Below are 25,152 nucleotides of genomic sequence, written 5' to 3'. Positions count from 1 at the left end.
GATTTTACATGAGTTTTCATAGAGTAGTGTTTTTTCAGTTGCTACAAGGCAACACATTGGGATAGAAACCTGCAGCTCGTCCACAGCTAAATGAATAATATGACTCCATCTGCATTGTTTTGTTGTCATAGTGGTCGGCTGTTACAGATGTGTTGGTGGCTTTATTTATGGTTCAGCAGTTATGGGTGGTTTAACATTTCGAGTGATACAGGACTCAAAGGGGACTTGGCGGAGGTATATGCTCTACTAAGGGCCTTTATTTTTGAATCATGCTGAAGCTGCAAGTCGGGGTGGATGTTGGTCGTACAAAGTGCACAGCTGTCACACCAACCATACATTACATTTTGTCACTACTTAAACTGTTCTGTGTCGTTGATCAAGGGGCTGAATCAAAGCAATACCAAGGGCTTTTGTGTGCCAGTACTTGCGTTTTTACACAAAAAGTGTGATTTATATGGAATTAAACCAATAAATCGTAGAGAAGCTAAAAGCTCCACCACCTCCACCTCCACACTGGTCTTTGCACAAACTGAGGAAACACACACAGTCAGCACACACCAAGTGCTCCTCCTTGTTGCCTCTGTTCTTTCTGTCTGCCTGAGCTTATAACACTGGGGCTGTGGGGACCAGCATGGAGTTTGGATGATCCTAGCTGCTGTTCTGTTTGTACTCTGTCTACACCAACTCCACCGCCTGTGACAGCAAACAGCAAACACCCACCTCGCAGCTCAATATGCTTCAGACCAGCAACCCATCCAGCCTGAAAATAAAACAAACAGCTCCTGCTCAAAGGTATCACATGTGTCTACAGTGTCTATGTGGTACGCTATAGCAATTATCTCGGCTAACTATATACTTAAAACGTTGGCCGAACCGAATTTTGGCTCGGTTTAATGGCAGGAAAGTGCATTTCAAAACTGAGAAAAGCAGTCAAAACCCACTAAAAAGAGACAAACTTGCTCTCTGTCAAGACATTAGATATAGCGAGCTACTTATTAGTGCAGTTGATGCGACGTGCCGAGACATCTGCACCCTTTACTCCTTTGTATTTCAACAACTCCTCCGTCTACTTCCCGTTCCTCAAATCAGACAGCGACGCTTCTCCTTTTCCTCAGCAGATTAAGTGTGGGCGAGGTGAAAAGAAGCAGGCCGAGGGAAAAAAAAAAGACGAGTAGGACCGCCGGGAATATCCGCCCTGGCCTGTCTTACAACAACATGCTCTTATTAGACTCAATAACGTCTCCAAAATCACTCCTCTGTAATTTTCTCTCGCTGTCCATCTATCTTTTTTTTTTTCTCTCTCTCCACTCTCGCCACCTCTCTGCCTCCCACTCCTGCCACCAGCAAGTGCTCTCTCCTCTTCCTATCTCGCTTCCTGTTGCTCTTCATCTATCGCGAATTCTTGATCTTTCGCTCTTCGATGCTCGTCCTCCAGCAGTCGCCGCCGCCCTGGCCTCTCTCATCCTCTGTCATCCTCTCCACTTGTTTGTTTTCTGATCTCCATTTTCTCTGTGATAGCCCCTTTTCTTTTCATCTCTCGCTCTTTTCTCCCTCCGTCTTAATCTGCCACTGGCTTGCCTCTCGCTGCGAGAGTCTATTTGTAACCTCTCTCATACCTCGGCTCCGAGCCCAGCGTGTTCAAGCTACTTGTTTTTATCCCAATTGCACTGAGTAGTCTTTCATTTCTTTTTCTTCTCTCGTTTCTCTCCCTATTTGTCTTCCTCTATCTGCTTCTCATCTCTCTGTCATAGGATTTTGTTGCACTTCTACTGTTAAATTATCTCTCTCGGCCTCTCCGCTCTCCCATCAGTGTTATAAATAATGGTTGGATTAGGCTGACTTTTTGTTTTGCTCACTATTAGGGAGCGGATCAATTCCACAAATTGAGTGGATGGGGAAGCGAATACACACACACACACATCCAGACACACAAAGCCCCTCTGTCCTCCAAAATGCCACAGTGACAAAGACGACACAAACACAGACATTGTCCTTGTTTTCCCACCGCTGCCTCTCTCTTTCCCCCCATGACCGTCTTCTTCTCTTCCGTTTTCCACATCCTTTTCTTTCAGCCTTAAGCCTTTTGGACTTCAGTTGACCTCTCCTCTTCCTTCCTTTCCTTTTACTTTTCTTTAGCTCCACTTTCTTTATGCTTGACTCTGCGTTTGTTTGACTGGTTTAAACACTGAACCCCACGATTTCTCAAAAAATATAAACACAATAATCAAAAGTTACTACTGGTACAACTGGTACATGCGTGCTATCATCATTATCATATTCGCTATCGTTATAGTATTGGATCATGAGTTCACCGGCCTGTAGGTGTGTGTATAAAATATTTCCCTCTACCTTTTTCCCCCTCACAAGAATATATAGAGAAAATACTTTTAACTGAGGATATCTTCACAGCTCTACATCTACAATAACTGAATTAGGTTTGTTAAATATTAAATATTTAACAAGAGTATTGGGATCTACAGTAGTTTGAGTAAGAAGTATAGCAGGGAGGAATGGGAGTTAAGAAGTTAGTTTCTTTCTCTATATATTAGGTACATATGGTAGAAAAATTCATGAACTCAGTTTCACACTATTGAGTTAAATTACTTGAATCACCAAAAGAGAGCAGCAAAATGGATTTTTATACAGTGCCTATGCTGCAGATGATTACTAAAGTGTAAGGAATGACTGTCAATGAAAGGCTCTCAAGCGATCATGCATGTCTAGAAAACCAACAAGCACTTCTTTGCCTTAGTTCTCACACATTTGTGTACAGTCTCTGAATAAAGTGTAACCAGCCATGTTCCAGCGGTCCTCCTCTTCGCCCTCCTCATCTGTCCTCATGTAACCTCTCATTATCCCCAATCCACCTCCCTCCTTCTCTCTCCCTCTCGGCCTCTCTGCCCTCCCTCCTGTAACGATCTGGCCATTACTGGGGCTGCCGTTCCAGCCCTGGTTTCACAGGGTGTCTGGGGTTTAATTGGGACTGAATGAGCGCAAGTGTGTGTTGCTGTGAAGCCTCATTGATACAGACTGCGATTCAGGGGCACCCCACTTATAGAGATGTACTATAGGGGTCTTTACAAACAGACACACACACACCCAAGCACATTACATCCTCAAACACATTTCGACATGCATACAGGACTTGCACAAAAGAGTTATAAACATGCAAATGCGAGGATGTTTAAGTTTTTGTCTATACTGAAACTGCTTACCTTTTCTTTCCATCTGCTTTGGAGTGAACCCTAATCTCCCAAGTTGTTTTATTTTAATCAAATGTGCATACATATGTTTTGTATTCGTCCCCCTAATGGCTAGAGCAATAAGTCATATGCCAAACTTGAGAACTCGCAGTTTCGCTTTAAAACACTGCATCATCTCAATGTAAAAATAACCTCCTCAGTCATTCTTCATTTTCAGGTAAAATCACACAGAAATGTGTGAATATGATGCCAGTAACTATTAGGGAACTCATCTTTCATCTATTTGTTATCCAACGTCATCAGTGATCATAGTTGTGAGCTCACCAGCAAATCCTGGGAGGTGTCTGCTCTCATTAATATCTGTTTAAAGGGTAACTTCACCAATTTTACATATTAAAGTGTGTTTCCTGGTCTTGGGGCACACTTCTGCATGTATGAAAAAACGTAGTATAAAGGCTTTTGTGGCTCCAGATTACATTCAGCTTCGAATGTAATCTTTATACCCTTATTCTATTCCACACACTCTTTTTCCTTTTAAAAAAACCTGGCACCTACATTACCCACAATGCAATTTAGCCACTGATTGACATCACTGAAGGCAATTTATCAGATTACATGCAGGTTCCACAAAAGGCTTTATACTAAATTCTTCACAGATGCAGTAGTAATCTCAAAGACCTGTGAACACACTTAAATGTGTAAAATTGCGAGTTACCTTTTAAATTTGTTACCTTGAACATTTCAGGGGAGTGCAGGGATCTTTTGAATGAATAAACTGGATTGTGTTTGGAGCAATAGTGAAAACCAGTGTGGTTTTCATGTAGATGTAAAGGAATTCTACTGTTTTCACTAGGGGACTTCTGATGGAAATTAGGGAATTTAGTCTATTTCTGGCACATTTTGACAAGAAAATGAAAAAAAACTACAAACTACACGATTCCAGATACACAGATTGATACAAAGACAAACTAAATTCAGCGATCTGCACATTTTCATGGTTGTACCTTAGTTTGTTTTGATTGATGGCTCATGTTTAGTTAACGCTTAAGGGTTTAAGCACCTTTTCTTTTTCTTAAATTACAGAAGACCACACAGTAGACAGGTGGGACACTATTTGGTATATGAAGCTGTAGAGTATATTACCTTGTGGATGTTATGTCTTCTTTTCTATTTGTGAGCGTGTGATTTCCAGAAGGAGGAGGAGCAGAGAAACAATAAATTGGTTGTAGAAAGTCTCCGCTGTCGTCTCCATTCAGACACCAGCGTTCCCATTAAGTAATGCTGGCAGCTCTGCCACTACCCACCGCTCTCCATCTCATATATAACAATACTTCCTTAATTGGAATGCTGCTCCGACAGACACAATACAAGCCAGGTGGAAACACACAAACACAAAGCGAGAATGAGACAACACACCCTGAGAAAAGCGGCGGCTAGTCAAAGTGAGTGGAAGTTTTGTAACTCAACAAAGCATCTTCGCTCGACATGTAACACAGTGCAGTACGAGAGCGTTCGTTCCCTCAGCAGGCCTGCAGTTTGAGCTGTGATCTCTGGGATCCGCCATACACATCGCTGCCAAGAGCCCGGCTTCGCTTCTCCACGGGGTGTGTGTGTAACTGTAGATGGGAACGTGGCATGAAGTCGTTCATCTGTAATCAAACATTTCTTTCCGTTTGTGCTCCATGTCACCCCAGGGGGGATATGGATTATCAGCAGCCATTTATCTCGTCTTGCCTGTCCTGACAGTTAATCTGATGGCGGAGTTGCAAATTCTGCTTCTGCTACAAAGCTGTCAGACCTTCAGCTCCGATTGGTTTCTGCAACTTGGATCCGCCACGCCCACATTTTCCCTGTATCCATGGAACTGAGCTAAAATGGCCGCTGGCAAACATCACCATCTTAGAGTTTAAAATCAACTTGGAATACGATGGAAGTTTTCCACCTGCAGTCCCACTTGATTGTGCCCGTCTCCTGTGGTGATCCAAAATTAACTTTTTTTAGTGCAGAGTAAATAAATATACCTGCCAAGAACATTCCTACCAGATCAACTATTTTTATATATTCTGTATGACAAAATCACTCCACTACATCGCTGCCTATCGTCAGCGTGTTTGAGTAAGGCATCGAGCGTGTTTGAAATGATTTTCTTTACGTATTAATTAGTGTTGATTAAGTTACCGTTCCTGCACTCATTTCAGCTGCCACTGCTGATTTTATAGGTCCAAGAAATGTGTGTAATTGCTTTCCTTTGATGACATCACATAGAATTATTTTTACACTGTTTACTTTGATTATTTCAGCCACTAGAATCATAGATCGCAGTTAAAGACAAATTAATTTACATAATTGAGGCATTCAGACGTCATCAAATATCAACACTCTCCCCTAGAAGTTTAAATATGACTAATTATTTCATATTTTAAAGGAAATGTAATTGCTGAGTGACGGAAGTGCTGCTTCTGCTACTACTATCACACAGACATCATGTGAATGGTTCACACAAGAGTGAATAAGAAACTTGGCAGACACTTTCATTCTAAATGTATCGTCAATGTGCTGATAAAAACATAACATAATCCAGGCAATACTGTGTTTCTCTCTAGAGATGTGCCACAAATTAGAAGAATAAAAAAGTCATTTCCAGGAGGCAGAGTGGCAAATATCAATTTAAAAAGCAGGCAGCCGGTGCTGCAGTTCACTATTTTCTAAAATAAAACCACTAAACACAAATCAGACGTAATGCAGAGCAGAAGCAAACTTTAACGATGTGTTCAATATGTACAGTGTAAAACAATATTTTAAAATGTATTTATTCAATTTAATGTTTATTTGTATAGGGAAAAGTATGAAGCGTTAACTGGTGCCACACACCACAGCAATTATAGCCTGAGCTAATTTGCAACGTCTGTCCCCAGATGGGTCTTTTAAATACATAAAACTCAACAACAAATGCACAAAAGACAGTTCAAGCATGAACTGTAACAGTACACTAAAACAGCACCAGATCACTCATGACTGCGCGATCCAGTTTGAGTTCTGCAGGTACAGAATTCCATGTGTTGATCCCCTGAACAGAAACAGCTGCTCCAATGAGGATTTACGTAAAGGCACCTCACGATTCCCATTGGATGATCCGCATGTTGCTGAGCCTGAAACTCTGAGTGGACCCACATGGTCAATGAGCACTTGAGGAGCCTATTGTGGAGGCATTTTATAGGTTTGATAAACTCATCAAAACATATTTAATTTCTTAAGAACAGGGCAATAATGTTTTCATTCACACTGCACTATGCTCTTCTGGAATAAAAGACAGAATTATAGGTGCACTGCCTTTTAGAATAACCTTCAAATAAATGCCACATGGTCTTATTAGCGAATCTCTTTCGTCATGTTCCAAACCTTACAGTAATTTCCAGCAGCGGAGGCCTGCAGCGGGTAAATTGGGAAACTTCATCCCTTCAAGTTTTGAGATGGCAGCAAGGGATGAAAGAGGGTGACTACTAAGAGGTGATTAAAGAAGCCGGGCATGTGTCCATAGCTGCATCCTGCTTTAAAGCCTCCCCCATCAAACACTGTACCACCGCCTCTTCATCCGTCCAACTACCCTCACTTACAGGGCAAATACAGTGTTTGTCGCCATATCTCTAATACATGATTATGTTAATGTTCAAATGTCATGGATTTATCACCTATTCTCCAAGTGGAATGCGGCAGACCTGTTCCTGCTAAAGTACTGAATTAGGGAGAACATCATCAAAGCCCTCACCAAAGGCATCACTCCATAATACTCCCCTAATATTACTGATCTGACTTGTGCCTGCTGGGAGGTCTTCACTGCAATACAATTTGACAATTCCAATCTTCATTTGTATCAGTGAGCACTTTAAAGTTTATTGATTTGGATTAAATAGACCCATAATAGCTCTTGGCTAGCTCCAAGCCAGCATCAGCCTATTCACCGAGTTCCAGGAGTGGAAGAGGAGCCGAGCCAGCCTTCACCGTTGCTTCCCTCAGTCCCTTATAGCCATTACACATGGCAATAAACCCGGCCAAGTGCGAAACAAAAAAAACTCTGTTGAGCTTTTTCCCAAGCGCTAAGCTAGCTGACAGGCGATGGTGCGCCAACTAGCTCTCTCATCCCTCGTCTCTGTCTTTCCTTCTCCGCTGTCCCGCTCTATCTCCCGGTACCTTCCATTCCTTTTCATCTCCATCTTTCCCTCAGCCTCCCTCCATTCACTCCTCTTCACTTTCTTTGTCTTGTCAAAGGGTTTCAAGCTCAGTGAAATGCTATATGTCAGCGCGCGACTGAGTGGGTGTATTCGACATGATATTGACACAACCTTGACACAACGTGGGCCGAGCATCGAGGTAATGGGGAGGCAGCGAGCTCCAGCAGCAAATAACCGACAGGCCCGGCGAGAGACGCAGCGATAGTTTGAGACAAGAGATTGAGTCTCTGTAGTAATGTTAAAATAAAGTTGGTTTGACAGTGCTGTTGATCTTTTTCCTGTAGAAGATTCTGCTCAGTCCTGCGCTGGCCTCTTTTGTGCCGCGCTGAGCCGCACTGTGCTACTTTATCCTTTGTCCCGCTCGTGTGTGTGGTTGTCCTGTTTTGTTGTTTTATTTAGCATCTGCACACAGCGAGCGGTTCGATTCTGCTCTGCTCCTTCTCTCTCTGCTCCATCCTCCTGTCATCATTTTTCCATATACTACTCAATCTTGTCCCGGTGCCACCTCATTCCATTAAAAAAATCCTCTTACAAAGTAATTTGTACTCAGCGCATAAGAATGTAGGAATGGTGAAATAAATAATAGAATGGATGCCGGCCCCCACATTTTTCATCGCTGATTGCTCGCGGCCTTCTTGTCCTTTTGTATTTCACAATTTGGAGATTTGGCTGTTAGAATGTGCATTGTACAGTACATTGAATATTACTCTGTGTCTGCGGTGAAAAGCCTACAGGAAATGGAGAGATTTAGCAGGAGAGCATCTCCCTGGGTGCTCCTAATCATATGAAAAAGATGAAACGTGCCAAGTCTCCGTCCTCGCATGGCGCTGTTTTCCAAAAATGAGGGATTGTGAGCGAGCGCTGTGATAGAGGGGAAGCGTTTGAGAGCGAATGTGTATGTCTGACAGTGCGAGCGGAGAGAAACCGATATGGAGAGATGCTGCATTGCCCAGAGGCCAGCATCTGTTAGCAGAGTTATAACCACGGTGGAAACACCACATAATACAGACAGACAGAGGGAGGTAGAGGAGGACGAGGAGGAGTGGTGGGGGCTGTAACAGGCTAAAAAAGAGGAGGAAATTGAGAAAAATACCTTGATGCAGACTAAACAGAGTGGAGAACAAAGCTCCAGATAAACTCTTATTATTCCTCCACACCATCTACCATCTTGCCATCCAGGAGAGAGCATCGCGAACTGTCTCTTGCTGAAGTGTCTGTGATGGAGCCACTCCGGCTCTCTGGCGTCTTTCATCTAGCTCGCCATCGACAAACACAAAGCATCGGGACGTCACTTCCTCCGCTGCTCCCATCACTCTAACTAATGTCCCTCTCAGTCTTTCCACGTCTCCCTCTCTCTTCGAACTTCAACCGCTGCAGAATAATCTCCGGCAGCCGCGAATGTGCAGTTTTCCTGGGAATACTGTGCTACATCCGGGCCGCTTTCAGCTATTATGCCACACATTCAATTAAAAGGCATTAATTAAAAGCTGATTCAGTAAAGCGTGCTCACTCATCCAGCCGGTGCAGAGGCACTTTTTGCCGAGCCAGAGTTACAGGCAGTTAATCAAAAGCCTGTTTGATACAGAGCCATTGTTTTGCTTGGAGAATACAGTGGTCAGCAGGGACAGTAAGTTTTACAGATAAAGTTTAACAAGCGTTCAGTGCTTGGTCTGTATTAATTTAAGAGCCTGCCTGCTGTGGAGTTAAGGATTCTTTATCCAGAATATGCTGTTTACAATATCCTGGATGAGCTGAATCATTTCTTTATTAAAAGAAACACAAGTGTGAATGCTGACTGTGCTCTGCTGGGCTGTAAACACCAAAGCCTGGCTATTGTTGTTTAATTTATGTATAATGATTTGAGTCATTAGTGTTTGTGGGTAAAGCAATATTCAGAAACAATATCATATCATATCATAGTATCATACCCGCTGGTGAGAGTGTTGAGACGTTTATTTTAATCGTTTTTTTTCCTTTCTTTTCCTTCTACATATAACACAGTTGTGTAACGTTAACGCTGAGGGCTTTTGCTGACGACGCTGCACGCATATTCTTTCTGGACTAACACTTTATTCTGTTTGACAGACTGTATTCCGCTGCAATGAACTAATTTGAGCTTAAACACTGCAATGCTTTACCACTCTATACTTTCCTGTGTGAACATCAAAACTATTATGTTCGGATACAAAGTCGGCGCAATTCAATTTGACGCGAACCATTTTTGCAGAACTTCACCATAAACAGAAGCTATACAAATACACAGCATTAAAAACACTAACAGAATGATACTTAACATTAGTAGTATATACAGCAGGTCTCTAACACAGTGGCTGCAAGCCATGCAACATGGCGCAGTGCACCGCTTTGAGCCATCCCGTTTCTTTTTTCATTTTTGACAAGGAACGGTTGACTCATTAAGTCAAGCTGAGGAGTTATCTATACAAACTACTAGCTACTGTCTATCTACTGTCTCCTTTTAGTGCAAAAACCTAAAGTTGTCTAGAGAGATCATCAGGGAGCTGAACATTTCTGTTGGCAAAACTTGCTGATGGCTATTTTGTATGTCATTTCCAATAGAGGAACACCTAAACATGTGCATATTCTGTTTAAAAAGCACAAACACTGGAAGATAGGCTATCTTCGCAAATTCACCTATCTATTATGGGGTGCATAGCTGATAGGTACGCGGTTTGTTTACATGACGTAACAGAATGCACATTTAACAGATTTCGTGTGACACTGTGTCACATCGGATGCTTGCGTGCAGTTGTAATGATCTAGTTTGAGATCAGTAAACAATGTGTTTCTTCAGCGACGATTCCTTGTAACCCACTGGGGGAATAAGAACAGCTTTGAGTCAAGCTGTCTACCTCTGTAGACTACATGAATTTGATGTGTATTCTTATTCGTGATTGAAGAATTTAATTTAAATAATAAAAACATTTGATTGTATTTCCACTGATAATAACCTGAAGCCTAAAATACAGGCTTGCAGTAACGTAAACAAACCGTCAAAGTTGCACTATTTTTTTTTTGAAAGAAACAACAGATCAAATCATCATAAGTATTATGAACGGTGTCGCTTGTATTAACAAGCCTACAAATATTAATCACCCAACTTAAGTATGGATAGACTGATTATCAGCTTATTGATTATCAGGGCTGATATCAGCATTTTTCAGATGATGCGTATATGGATTACTGCATATACTGCAAATGAATATCGGTTCCAAATATCAGTTCCTGGTCTCCTTGATTACTTGTAGTCTGTATTGGTATCTGCCCTAAAATAAGACATATCAGTCGACCCCTTGTCTCAGGACGGTTTAGCGTTGTAGGTGATAGTTTTGGTTTTCTGTCCTCCCTGCCCCTTTAACAAACTGATCAGCTACTTATGTAACAACACGTAGCTGATGTAGGTTATCTACACACCAGCTATAGGAAAAACTTTTCTCAGTTAGCCACAGGCTTGTTTGATTAAAGAAATAACCTTTACTTGAGTCCATCCGCCATAAAAAATCCTGTAATTTCTCTGTAAATACTGTGTAATATGAAAGGAAAGGTTTCTCCCACTAGTTCAACATTTCATTTTCTTTCAAGCTGGCGATGCTGAGGTTCAGTATTCTTTAGCCTTGGTAGCCTATTCTCCTTTATTTGTATTATGCAGCAAACTATATACCCTACTGATTCAGTCCAGTGTGCAGCATGTATTAATCACAGTAAAAAAATGAAATAAAAAATCAAGTGACTCTGTAACCTCTGCAGTTTGGGAATGTAACAGAATTAGTGCCTTATTATCAGATACACAATTCTGTCTAACAGAATCACTGAAGGTAAATCTGAACCTTTCCCTGCTTTGTTTGATTAATGACACCCAATATTATACTGTAATTAAATACCCAGTTGGATGGTTCATATTCTTATCATCTCTAGTCATGAGGAAAATTGACTGCATTATTGGAAAAAGCCAAAGCCTGCTTCGATCAATCACTTCATTTGTAAGCTTCATGTTTGAAGAATTAGCGACTTCTTGCCTTGAAAGGAGGATAAACATTTCAATCAGGTATTAGACAGGGTAATGAAAGAAATAATCTTTACGATATTAAAAGTAGCCATCACTGCAAAAGAGCAGTGACGTAATCTTCTTTTTTCAACCTCCGTCTTTTGTTTTTCTTTATTTCCCATTTATTTTTAGTTTAAGACACCAAGTGGCCAGGGGAAAGGTGAACATCACCGTGGGGGTCCTTCATTTTAGGAATATAGCACATGAGGAGCCTACAGAGACTGCAGATCACCAGAATCTAATGAAGTACTGCATAATGTTTGCCTCTCAAATACCAGCTTCCAGAATCAATCTCCCCTTTTCCTCATTCTAGAATAACAGTAATGAAGCAGTGGAGAGCTGAAGACGACAGAAGATGGTTGATCTAATCCCCCCACTGTGTGACTGTCTATGCAATTTTGATATGTTTACTACGTTTATACTCATAATCATGTTTTTAGGTAACGAGTAGGGTAAGGGATTACAAATTACAGTTACTAAGCCCCATAATACTCCACAACTTTGACACTTTGGTGTCTGCTTGCTCAACGTCTCACCAGAAGTGACATGAAGGGTTGATATTAGTTTGGCCCCTCTGTGTGTTCAGTGACAGACTGGGCTGGATAGCTTAGCTCCAGGGCTTGAGGTGTGTGGAGGCGGTTAGTGGTTCAGAGACGGAGGGTTTTGAACCAAGCAGCTGAGGTCAGGACGTCTGGAGAATGGTGGGCAGTCACCGAGGTTAAGTAATCTTCTGAATGTCGGTGAATTCTCACATATTGAAGGGCTGTCTGCTTGTAAAAGCCCAGTGTGTTCTCTTCTATTTGTACATGTTTTATACATGTGGCCCAAAGACTGTAAAAGATGATATTCACCTCAGCCAATGTCTGCTCACCTTGCTGCCAGCTGACAAAAGATACAGAAGTATCCGCTGCCGTACCGCCAGAGTACAGAGCAAAATAGTGTCAGGGGAAGTATCCCAGCAAAAGAAAAGCTAACAGCTGCTAGCTTGGACGTTGCAGTTTAACATAGACACTGTGATTTTGACATCCAGTGAGTCAGACTGCAGATGATCCATCATGTAGGTGTAAATTACTTTTGCTGTTGAGTAACTGGCCATGTAATGTAGTTACTTTCTTTAATGAGTAATATGTAATTGTTTGGCTTTCAAGCAACTTGCCCAAAACTGCGTACTATACCTTAAGTCATGCAGTAACATAAAACTGCATGCCTTCATTGCAGTGAATAACTAAATATTGCATTGTTTTTATTTCATATCTTCACAAATCATCTTTCATTGGGGTTTCACTCTGCACTACACAGCTCAGTGCATGGTGATGTAAATTGTAATGCTATACAGTAAACTGTGTTTCATCTGCGTCTGTCAATTGGGTTTTGATGGAACATTTCCTTTTAAAAGCACGTCCGTGTTTGTATTATGTACCCTTGTTTATATTACTCTGTGTGAGTGTGTGTGTGTGTGTTAGCGTGTCAGAGAGAGGTGACATTGTTTCCTGGCAGAAATATGTTCCAGGTTTGGGGCTCAGGTGGCTGTGGTTTGTCTCTGATCAGAGCTGACACACAGGATGGCACAGAAACACACTCTCGCTGTCTCTTTCTTGATTTAGCTCAATCTCGCCCTGGTTTGTAATCCCCTCCTCTCCACACACACACACACTTGCACAGAGCTGCGCTGTAAGCTCTATCAATCTTTCTGAACAGCGACACTGAGCAGCACTGCGGCCCAATAGCCTTTGCTCTCACACCTGATGCAGAGCAGAGCGAGCCGCGCTGCAGCTGAATGAAGTCATCTGGCCGGGCAGAGGACGCCGCTTTAATTTTTTGTTGCTCTTCTCGAGTGTGCAGTATGTACTTTTTTACTTGAATAGAATTGCTTCTGAATAGGTTTGAGCGTGGCCTAGAATATACAGCTTCAAAGCATGCCAAATTTGAAAAAGCTGTTGATACACAGCTGAAAGAATGAGGACAAAATGGTGGACCAAACAGATGAAGCTGGCCGCTGCTGTTAACGGATAAAAGCTGGACATGTATTTTCTAGGTTACCTCATTGAAAATGACATGTCATGTTAAGACGCTATTTTGTTTTTTAAGAAAACAATTAAGGAGCCATCTGAGGAGAGATTTTTCCAGGTCAACGTGCGATTATAACAGTTTCTGCACACTGAATCTGGTTTCTCGCACTGAAGTCTTCATTCGTGCAACATTTCAAACCACTGCAGGTCTTTGACAGGTAACAGTGCATCGCCTCAGGGTGGAAGATCGCACGTATCAGGGCTTGGAAGCAGCTTGGATTCCACAGGCTTGAGTACGTGTATGAATCACTTCCACCAGGCAAGATGTGACAAAAGCTCACACTGTAAACAACTGCCCTTTGTGCTGTCTTACTGTATTTTTACACAATGCAGCCATTGTACAGTAGCAGTGCCACTATTGCTTTGGAGTCTATCTTGACTCATAATGGACTCGTTCTGCTTCCAGATGAGTCTATAAAAGTAAATTAGCTCTATGTCTATTTTCAGGCGTTGCAAGTTGCATGTAGTGTTCTGTTGATGGCTTGCTTGAAACACACTTTACAGTGAATACCAGCAAGCCCATAGCTACCAATGAGGACAGTCGGTTCATGTTCTCATATAGTTGTAGGAGTTACAACAACCAAAGGAGCAGCTTACAGTTACACATGGTGGGTTTTGAAGGCTGCCTCACTAAATATACTTAAAGGTCGCCTTGAGGCATTTTTAAGACACATAAAAAAACACTCCGCTTTCATAATTATTTGCATCTGATATTACCTCATTAAATACTCTTAAAATTGTATCTAATTATTCTGCTTCGCTGAAAAATCAAGAAACTATAAATATGCTAATGTTGTTTGTTTGAAAAGTGCAACTGTTGGACACAAGATGGGCCCTACTTCACTGAACAGTGAGTTTTCATTTTGTGCACTCCAGTTGCAACAACTGGTCGATTTATTGTTAAGTTAAGCAAAAGAAAACGAGTTGCCGACTGTCGATCACTCATTTCAGTTATTTTTCAAGCAAACACGTCAAAGAATTGCTGGTCCCAGAATCCTTAACGTGAGTATTCGCTGCTTTTCTTTGTCGTTTATGACACTACAAGAAGACACTACGTGAGATTTTGTAGACTAAAAGACTAATAATTAATGGTGATCGATAATGAGCGGATTAATTGATAATGGCTAGAAAATAATGGCTAGCTGCAGCCTCCTCATGCACAGGAGGCTTCACCTCGCCACCTCACTCTCGCAAGAACTTTTGAAGGTTATTTAAGATGAGCACAGAGAAACTTTCCTCCTTCAGCGGTTGAATGTGAAAAACAACCTTCTAGAGTAAAGCTCTGCACAAACATCATTCTGCATAGTGAAACTCAAACATCCAAGTAAAATAACAATAAGCAAGATACATTTTTTACTCCCTTTGGATAAATATACTAAAATATATTAAAATATGATGGAGGGAATCAGGATTTCTCCACTAGAGTTATATCCAGGGAGTGTGGAGTGGGCTTTGGAACAGCATTTACACCACCATGTATGGACATAAGTTAAACTTTTTTGATCGTACACATAAATAAATGAAGAATATTAAATGATCAGAGCATTGTATTGGCTGATTACAGATCTTTTCAGGGGAGTGAATGGGGTTGCAGGGGGGTATTTGAAGTCATGACCTATATTTTTTAAAAATTGGACAGGAAGTTATCTCCAATACCTGTCCTGTGGGAACATGTTACCTGTTGCAAGCTGCTGTATCTTTCTAAAGGACATTCATCTCTACATATGATTGTGTCCATGGGTCCCCTATCTGATAAGAACTTTGCTTTAATAGTCATATGTTATGTCATTGTGTTACATATGGATGGAATTATAGTGAAAATAAATTATTCCCATTTGTTTTGGTGACCCCTGTTGATCCCTCTGAAGGACCCCTGAGGGACCCTGGACCCCACTTTGACGAGCAAGCTATCTGTCTTTGTTTTTAGTACCTGTAACCGTCTCCTTCTGGTCTCCGTTCACTGACTCACTCCAGTCTTTCCCCCGTACCTGCTGTGAATTCCATTTCCAGATCATGTTGTTGGGTTAGTGTAATGAGATTAGCAGCTCCCGATCAAATGAGGTTAATTGTACTCCATGATGAGGGATGAAAGACGTGTATTTAAAGGAGGGGGGGGGGGGAGCATCTCGACTGGGCCCGACTGCTCCAGCTCAAAAAAGTTGTGTCTGTGCCAGCGCGTTTGATCACCAAGAAAATCCTCTCGTGTCAAACTTCCTCCGACTCCCAACTTCAAAAAATACCCCAAATCAAAGAGCATCACGGAGCAAGAAAAAGATTCACTCGCACAACCCCTCAAAATAGCATAAAGAGAAATATGTATCAAAATATCATCAGTCATCTTTTTCTCCAAGAAACAAGTCCAAAAGAACAAGTGGGGAGGAGGGGGATGAAAGTGCAGATAAAATCACCTCTTCAGTGTATGTGCTGCAGGTAGGAGATAAATTAACAGCAGGCTAGGAGTTCTGTGTCCTGCCGATTGCGCCCAAATCTTCCAAAGCGGGGCACAAACGTCCTTGGATGTCCCCTCATGTTTTTTTTTTTCCCCCTTGCTTGATTTGATGTTATCATCATTGACTTGGAATGAGGCTAGCTTAATATTTGTGTAGGTCCTTACTCAATAGCAATTTCATCCTTGAGCTGGGGATTGAGGCGCAGTAATAATGCACCTCATTGTGTAAGCGGGTCTCAATAGGTGCTTTGTTGTGTGGTGACAATGCTGTTAGTCGGCCAATGTATTTTCAAGGGCACGGTGGCGATGATGATGGTGTCCGGGGCTCTCTCTTGTTCGAGAGCCAGACAAGGACCTCTGGAAAACACACACAACCGTCTGCAGATGACTTTATAATGAAGGGTATCTGGGTTCCATTAGCCAGGCCTTATGATCCTCCGAGGTTATATAAGGCTAATGATTTGCATAGAGAAGACAGCTTTTTAATTGCAAGGCTCAGCACATACACTTACACCAACACATCGGTATGCATCTCATACCCAAAGTCCCACCTAAGAGATGTCTGACGTGTGTGCGTGTGTGTGTTTTCCACTCTACTGCATGTGTACACATCCCCCAAAAAGACTTCAAAACAAGAAAAAAGGAAAAACATGCAACAAAAATACCTTCGTCTCGAGGCTTGTTCATTGAAGATTCATCATGTTTTTTTGTGAGCGGACCTAGGGTTAAGAAAAAAAGGGGGGAAAAAGAGAAAAGAGAAAATTCAAAAAAGATTACTGGCAAAAACGGAAAAAAAAAGAATATCAAAAAAAGAAAAGAAGAAAGAGCAAAAAGGACAAATCAGCAAGAGTTCATGGTTGCTTATCGTTTTGTTTTTTTTCAGTTTTTTTTTTCCTTTAAAAAGAGTACAAAAGCAAAAACAAAAGGCATCACAGACACAGATTTATCACAAGAAAAGACACAAGATCAAAGAAAACTGTTTTTGGACGTGGTTTCCTTCTCTCCCCCTGCAGAAGAAAACGGCTGCCATTGTTTATGGTCCCCTCTTTCTCTCTCTCTCGCTCTCTCCCTGAAACCCTGTTTGTTCCCTGAGCCTGACTTTGTTTTCGGGAGCTGGCTGGGTGGTTGGGTGGGTGGTGGGTGGGGGGGGGAGGGTTGGTGAAGAGGTGGAAAAAGGGGAATGTAGTAAGTAACAAGGCCTCTGTGATTTGAAGAACAGGACCCAGCCCCTTTTTCTACCACCAGAATATGACCAGAAAAAATGTAAAGGTTCTTAAAAAAGAACAGGCAAAGAAGAGGACACCTATAGGAAGAATGGCAGGTTTGGGTCCTGATGCTCAAACCCCAAAATTTTAAAACGCTGACCTTTCAGCAGTGAAAGCACATGGAGCATTTTAAAGGGCTGTTGCACATCATTAGTCAATTACAGCTTTTTTAGATCGACACACTGAACACAAAGACACCTTTAATTAGACATACGCATCAAGACAATGACCCTGTAATGGTAAAAGGCACGTTAAACATGTTTCAGATAAAACAGGGCACAGGTGCTTTTGTGTTTTGGAGTATGTGTGTGTGTGTGTGTGTGTGTGTGTGTCTGTCATTATTTACTGGTTAAACCAAAGAGCTATTCCCCAGGCGGGTAAATAATTACATAGCACAACAGCAGAGTGTCAATTTGAAATGACAAGTAAGCGTGACGCTAATTGCGCAGAGGAGTGCAGGTAAAAGGTGAATGTAATTTGATCCCCATCTGCCCACTGGCTGTTTTTGGTAAATTAAAAGAGTGGCGGAAAGAAAGGAGAAGAAAACAGAGAGAGGGAAACAGGAGAGAGAGCGGAACAAAGAGAAAAATCTCTGCCTCTTTTCCTCCCTCCATTATCATCTCCGAAGGTTTATTATTATTATTATCATTATTATTATTATTATTCGTTAATGAACCGCTCGCGTCACATTCAAGAAACCTGACTCTGACCAAGTTTTTTACGACACTTCTTCTCAGTGCAGCGTTTTAAGAAAACTCGGACAAAATCAGCTCTGATCTCGGTATCTCTTTCTCCTCCACACACCTGTGATTTTTCCTGTTCATGTTCAGATATTGCAGAAAAAAGTCACAAGTCACCTTTTTGGATGTAACACAACCTATATGCACACCGTTCACCTCATCTTTTCAGGCAGTGAATGTTAGTAGAAAAACACTCTTCACCCAAGCATTCAGAAAGTAAGTACAGAAAACGCTCTTCACCTTTCATCGCTTTCATCTTATAAATCCACTTTGGGAACTTGAGGTCTCTCAAAAAAAAGAAAACTGGATTTTATTTAGTTGAATCTTTGAGAAAAATAACTTCTATAACAGCACAAACTGACTCTGAGTCCGCTCTTCATCAAGGTGTTGAACAGAATGAGTACAAGCATCGCCAACAAGATAGCTGAATATTTGTCAGTAATTCATTGAGAACTAGACACATGAATGGCCAGCCTCAACACAGAAAAACATGCATTTCAAAATAAAAGCACAGGATTACACTGTTACAAAGAAAAGAGTTTGGTTTGGGCCACTTGGACACTCAGGCACAATGTTTTTTCTAGATAAATGCTAGCATCAGCATGCTAACTTACCATTGGTAAAGCGTTTGTCATTTTCACCACCTTGTGTGTTAGCATGCTAGCATTTGCTTATTATAAACCCAGCTGAGGTTAATGACAATTTTGTCAACCTGCTGGTGAACCTGTAGAAAAGTTGCAGCATCACCACAAGGATTCATTATCTGGGAACCAAGAACTTCATAGCAAATTTAGTGAGAACCATTAAGCACATATAGATATACTGCACCGGATAAGTGATACATTTGACCTGCTGGTAGCGCTGGGTGAAAAGTCATTCCACCATTAATGTAGTTAGGCTTCATCCTCTGGGGACCATGAATGTCTGTACAAAATTTCATGGCAATCCATCCAATAGTTGTTGTGATATTTTAGTCACTGCCACCAAAGCTAAAAATGACCAGATGTGCAAAAATACAAACCAAAGATAGAACCAAAGACCAATACGAATATTGACAAGTAAAATACCCTGATGAAGTATTAGGTAGTGTTGCCAAGTTTGTTTGGGTTTTTTTACACTTAACTCTCTGTTACTTTAGCACATAGTTAGATGCTGGGTGAGGTAGCAAGAGTACTCTTCCCTTTCTTGATGTTTGGGACTTTACATCCACAAGTAAAAACTGCACCTGGATACAGTAATAATTATTAGAGGTACTGTTAGAGGACTGTTGGCTCAATGCTACACAACAAAATGTCTTATGATGGCTAATGTGATAAGAACTTTTACATCCTTTTCCTTTTACAAGTAGTTTATCACCTGAAGAGTCTCGTCCCAGTACATGACCTTGTGCAATATTTCATTAGTGAGAATAATTATATTATATTCTTTTTGCGATATTCAAGTCTGTATTTGTATTAGTATTTGTATAATTCACACAGTACTTTTAATGAAGTGTATATTTGTGTTTATTCACTCAACTATTTGCCTTTCCTTGCCTTTCCTGTTATGAGCTTACTCAGAGGGACACTCAAGAATGTAACTGCTGCCATGTCTTTGTGCAAATGTCAGTGAAAATCTAATCTAAAAGCCATGGTTACGATACTTTACAGTAGCAAACCTGAAGGCTGAACTTTATAATATTATAAAATTATATATATATATTATTATCATCATATAATATGTTTAAAAACTAGAGAGCAGGTGTTTGAATATAGTGGTTCTTGGCTGACTTTGAGAATGATAGTTTTACAAGAATTTAGAAAAAAAAATCGTTTTCACAGCCTTTGCAAACTCATTCTTCTGTTGGAAACCATGAAGAAGCTAGTAAGCAGACCTTGAGTTCATTTCTTTCTACTTAAACAGATGGGAAAATGATATACATTTGCTATCTTCATGTAGAATAATTGTTGTTAGTGACACAGACACACACCAATGCATGTCAAAACTATCTACTGAAAAGTTTGTCAAGTTACAACAAAGTTCTAAACAGTAACCTGCCCGTCAAAGAAACCCGACTCAGAAACACTCTTTATTGGGGGGGGGGGGGGGGGGGGGGGGGGCACAAAATGGGGAGAGCAAAAATCAAGCAACCATTAGCGGCAACATGCTGAGGAAAAAGTGTAAAAGCTGAGCTTGATTGACGTCTTTTTTTGCAACGAGCCGAGAAGTGTGAATCAAGCCGGAGAGGAAGAAAAATAGCTGGTTTTCTTGACATTTTAAGACTCTTTTCCCAATCAAAGGAGCTGAGGCGACAGGAGCATGTGCAAGAACCAAACTCCCATCAACCCCCTCCTCACCTTAAACACACACATCTATCTGTAGATGACAAAAAATAACAGCAAATGCAATTATAATACACCCAGATTGGACAGAATAGTTTGTCTGACTTCTTCAGCACAGGGCTAGAAAAGGACATCAAGCAAACCATGGTATTTTCTTTAGATCTTTAAAAAAGAAAGGCTTTACCAGTTGTTTACCAGTTACCATGCAAAAAAGTAGCTTCTTCAGAATATTTTCGAGCTAAAGTTGTTTCCACCATCTCTGCTCCATACTCTCCTCATTTTATCCTTCTCTCTGTGAAACTGCCGTCTTCACTCTCTCCTTGCGTTCGGCCCTGTCTGGATCGCCGGCCGACTGCGGCTCACTTTGAAGCCGGGTTACGTAAGGCTTCACTTCGGCTCCACTTCTCCCCACGGCCACACACACACACACACACACACACACACACACTCAAGTACGCATGAACATCACACTTATACATCCTCATTCACAACACATGCACGCAAAAAAGACATACAACGTGGACTGGAATGCGAGAGGTGTGATGATGCACATTCATACTGGAGGTGAGATGAATTTGAGTGACAACAGCGAAAGAGAGAATCAATAGTTGTGGTCATTTTAATGCACCGATTGAACTATAATTTTGGAGCTCTGTCTGTTATCAATGGATTGACAGGTGTATAATTATTCTGCTTTAGTTGGATGTATCAGTAAGGATAAGGAGCCGAGTACAGGGTTGTGACATCAGTGTCAGGGACAGTGTGGACGTTGTGAGGACTACAGGTACCTGGGAGTCTTCAGAGTCTACTAGAAGGGCCCTACTTTTTGATGCCCACGAACTCGACTCAAATAACTACCCATAAGGCCGGTGGCGCTGTGTGGGTGGAGCTGGATTCTCTTGTGGCGGTGTCAGCGAGGAAGACGGTGTCCAAGTTACGTGTCATTATGCCCACCCACTCCGTGACGCGCTGGTCAAGCACAGGTGACTCATTGCACCACGAGGCACCGCAGGGCGCCACAGGAAGTCACTCCTGCCTGTGGCCATCAAACTTTTCATCTCCTCCCTCAGAGTCACACACTGAGTCAACAGAGTGGCCCTCGGACTTATTCCACCGCTGTCAGCAGCTACAACCCCATCATTTATTTATGATTCAGAAATCATGAGCAACAATGACTTAACAGTACAATCATTCACCTGTGCAATATTCTGCTGTACTATTGTATCATTACTGCATTTATGTATACTGTTCTTGCATTTGAAGACATTTATAGATCCCATTCTTAGCATTATTATTATTTACACTGTTGTTACATATTGTAGTACGCTACATTTTCTTTTTTCCCTTATATATTGTAGTTGTTTTACAGTATTTATTAACATTGTAGGATAATGCACCTACAATTATCGTACTCACGTCTTTTTTTTGGTATTATTTCTCTATGCTTATAGCTGTGTACTTCTATTCTAGAATAGGAGCAACTGTACTGTGTCCCAATTTCCCTCCAGGGATCAATAAAATATTTCTGATTCTGTATTTTTTTCCTTTATGATCCTGCTGTGTGCTCCCTAGTACTCTCTTTGTTCAACCACAACAGGGAGCTTTCCACTTACAGGGTGGAGAAAGTGCTTTTCATCCACTATTATTATTCACATTATTACAGCAAGCTGTAATTGTGAAGGAAAGAACATTCCTGCAGGCTGTGAATAGCTTGAGCTCACTTTTTTAACAGCATGTCAGCTCTCAAACCATCAGGTGGAATTCAGAGAAATTCATAAAAATAAAATAGTCAATCAGCACATGCGTGTATACTGTATATATCCTGGGGAAAACTTAACTTTATGTGAGGCCCTTTAAAGGGTAACTCCACTGATTGAACATCTATCTGCTGTCTCTCTCTGGCTCCTACATTACCCACAATGCATCCTGGTCATTGAGTGACATCACTGGAGCCAATTTATCAGATTAAATGCAGCATCCTCTGGAGCCACAAAAGGCTTTATACTACTTTTTTCACATATGCAGTAGTACTCCCTGAAGACTTGTAAACACACTTTAAATGTGTAAAATTGGAGGAGCTACCCTTTAACTTAAACAAAAGAAATGTTGCTAAAAAATTTTTTTTTTTTCTTTTTTAAATTCTGACGGTTGGTCCCACCTTCTAACAAGGTTTGTCAGCCAATAGTATAACGCCGTTGATATCATGTGGTATCTCAGCCACCAACAGTCTTGGTTATTGCCAGTTTGTGGAAGAAAATGTAAGATTGGCTGAGTTCTACAGTACGCACCAGGATACAGTACTGCCCTAATGTTATCTAACTAGCATTAGCAACATTAACGTTAGATAGCATTGGCAATTTTAACGTTTGCTAGCTAGCATTGGCAACGTTAACTAACGTTTGCATGCTAACATTAGCAACCTTAGCAAATGTTAGCTGAGGTTAGCTAGTGCACAAACTGGCAACCACTTGAGGGGGCAGTGTTGTAATGTAAATGCAGTGGAAATGTAATGTTCTTGTCCGAGACATTCTACTGGATGAGATATAGCCACCTGTTTTATCCTCTAACATGCGTTAATATAAGATGTTATCATCATCATCATTATGACCATGACCATTATTTGTATGAATGATGAGAGGTGCTGCTGGGTATTGATGAGTTTTTCCCTGGTCATGTGTAGCAGCAAAAATCTGTTTATTGTTTTGACCATCAGGTGTATTACTTTATGTTTTTAGATAAATATTTGACAAATCCTGATATTAATTTTGCAAATCTTCCTTGACAGTACTGAGATAATGATTTCAAATGTTGTCATCCAGCCCTGTAACACCATCTTGACTCGTCTCATTTGGTTCCATTATGTGACTTGAGGCAGACAGTCGCCCGTACACAAAAAGAGGCTTATTTCTCTGTGTTTATGGACATGAGCAAGTGTGTGTTTGTGTGTAACAAATGTTTGTGCACCGGCGCGGCAGTAAGTAGGTGTTGAGTAGCTCATTTAGGCAAAGTGTGCCAGTCCGGCATGATCTACGAGGAAATGGAAGTGCGCCTGACAGCTTGTGAGTGAGCGTCGACCATGAATGATGGACGCTTGTTTGGAGCTGTACAAAAGACTGTATATGTGTGTGTGTGAGAGAGAGAGAGGAGAGAGAGGATAGAGATGGGGACACTGTCATTGTCCTAGAGCTAAAATATTGCAGCCGAAATGCAGTTAATAACTCAATAAGATTTGTGTACGAGTGTGTGTGTATGGATGCGAGAGCAGGTTGTAGATGAGTAACTGAGATGAGCAAGATGTGGCGGTTGCTGTGTGAGTCGTTCACACACAAACACACATAAACACACACACACTCTCTATTTCATACATTGTAAGCAGAAGTTCTGGTGTGTGTGAGACGTAGACAATCAGGCAGGCAGACAAGCAGAAATACTCCACTGCCAGTCTTCTGCTTTATTATCACACACCACTGCTCTCTCACTCACTTAACTGTGCATGTGTGTGCGCAGGCACGTGTGCGAGCAGGTCACAGATGAGCAGCTAAGATGAGTAAGCTGCGACCCCCCCCCCCCCCCCAAAAAAAAAAAAAAAACCTGTGAAGTTCATTCTCGGATGACTGGCAGTTAAAAAAGGAGCCAGCGGAGCCTCTGTCCTTTCAGGTAATGTTCGACGTTCACCCTTCAGAAATATGCTGAAATGGATTTATATAGTCGTCATTAGTCACCCTGTCACTACACGTTTTCTGCCGCTCTTGTGTCATTAAGTCTCAATACAATCGGCTCCCTCAATTAACTGACGTGATTTGCATGACTGTTTAGCAGACAATATCGCCAACGCGGAACACAAAATGTGAAGATCTTAACCCGGCAAATGAGAGGCACTTTAAAATGACACATGGCTGTATTACCTTTAATGTTGGAGGAGTGTAAAATTAATCAAATTAAAGCTAGAGAATATTACAGGTGCCTTTGTGCTCCTGCTGTGTGAATCCTTCTGTTCTTTTTAAATCTGATGATGCAATGCTCTGGCTCACTTTGTCTTCCCGTTGAGTCACAGGATTTTGTATGATGACTAAAGGGGCTTTCTCCTTCGAGCCTGTCCATCTCACTCAACACACAGTAACCTTGCCTGTAGCAGCATTAGGTGAATAATAGGATTTTGGGGGGGAATCACAGTTATAGGACAAAGACGGATGAGACTGTCATGATGCTGTCCCTGCTTGTTCGTGCAGCAGCTGCAAAATGACCACAACAAGTTAAGCAGCCTGGCAGGTCTACCAGAGGGCAGCAAAGGCATGACAAGGGCTAAATATCTGATCGTGGTATGGACTTTATTTATCACTTTCCTTGGGCTCGCCCTGTTCCTGCATTTTGTGGTGTTTTAAAAGGGAAAAATACATTTTAAAAAAAGAACTACAACAGAAGTGCAGCCTCATACATGAAAACACTGGCTACATCTGCATATATCAGAAGTGTTTGATAACTTCAGGATTATACTGCCCATCTCCTACTTCCTCAGTTCAGCTTCCTTTCCACCCTTGTTTTGGGCTTTAAGAAGTAGATCTGTTATGGTTGAGCAGGCTTCGGCGTGCTTTAGACTCACTCTACTTTCTTCTCCGGAGAGATATGCACATATAAAAAGATTATTTAAATACGTGTGGAAGGTTCTGCAAATATATCAGATGTATTTATATCTGTATACCACAAGGGTTTCTGTTTGAGGCATCAACTGCTGGAGTAAATAACTGATGCCAGTTGCTCTAACCAAAAATAAAACAAAAAGGGAAACATTTCTGGAGATAGACACGGATGTTGA

General features: G+C 41.3%; 1 protein-coding gene across 11 annotated transcripts in view; it reads right to left on the bottom strand.

The window, feature by feature from the left end:
* The window catches only part of nlgn2a (neuroligin 2a), a 121,529-nt gene that overhangs the window by 73,212 nt on the left and 23,165 nt on the right, over positions 1-25,152 (bottom strand). For 2 of the 11 annotated variants that reach the window (XM_073475035.1, XM_073475034.1), the window contains exon 3: positions 11,646-11,676. The exons of 2 other annotated variants lie outside the window; for them this stretch is intronic. In XM_073475035.1, the coding sequence (XP_073331136.1) occupies positions 11,646-11,676 (31 nt within the window). Of the gene's footprint in view, positions 1-5,145; positions 5,172-6,807; positions 6,813-8,596; positions 8,638-11,587; positions 11,605-11,645; positions 11,677-14,737; positions 14,752-16,678; positions 16,733-18,380; positions 18,391-18,933; positions 18,943-21,369; positions 21,419-24,303; positions 24,314-25,152 lie in introns of all 11 variants that reach the window. 7 more of the 11 variants (XM_073475031.1, XM_073475033.1, XM_073475040.1 and 4 more) reach the window with 7 other exon arrangements.

The sequence above is a fragment of the Pagrus major genome, chromosome 10 (genome assembly GCF_040436345.1).
Source record: "Pagrus major chromosome 10, Pma_NU_1.0".
NCBI classification, from domain to species: Eukaryota; Metazoa; Chordata; class Actinopteri; order Spariformes; family Sparidae; genus Pagrus; species Pagrus major.
This window is presented reverse-complemented; position numbering and strand designations above follow the sequence as displayed.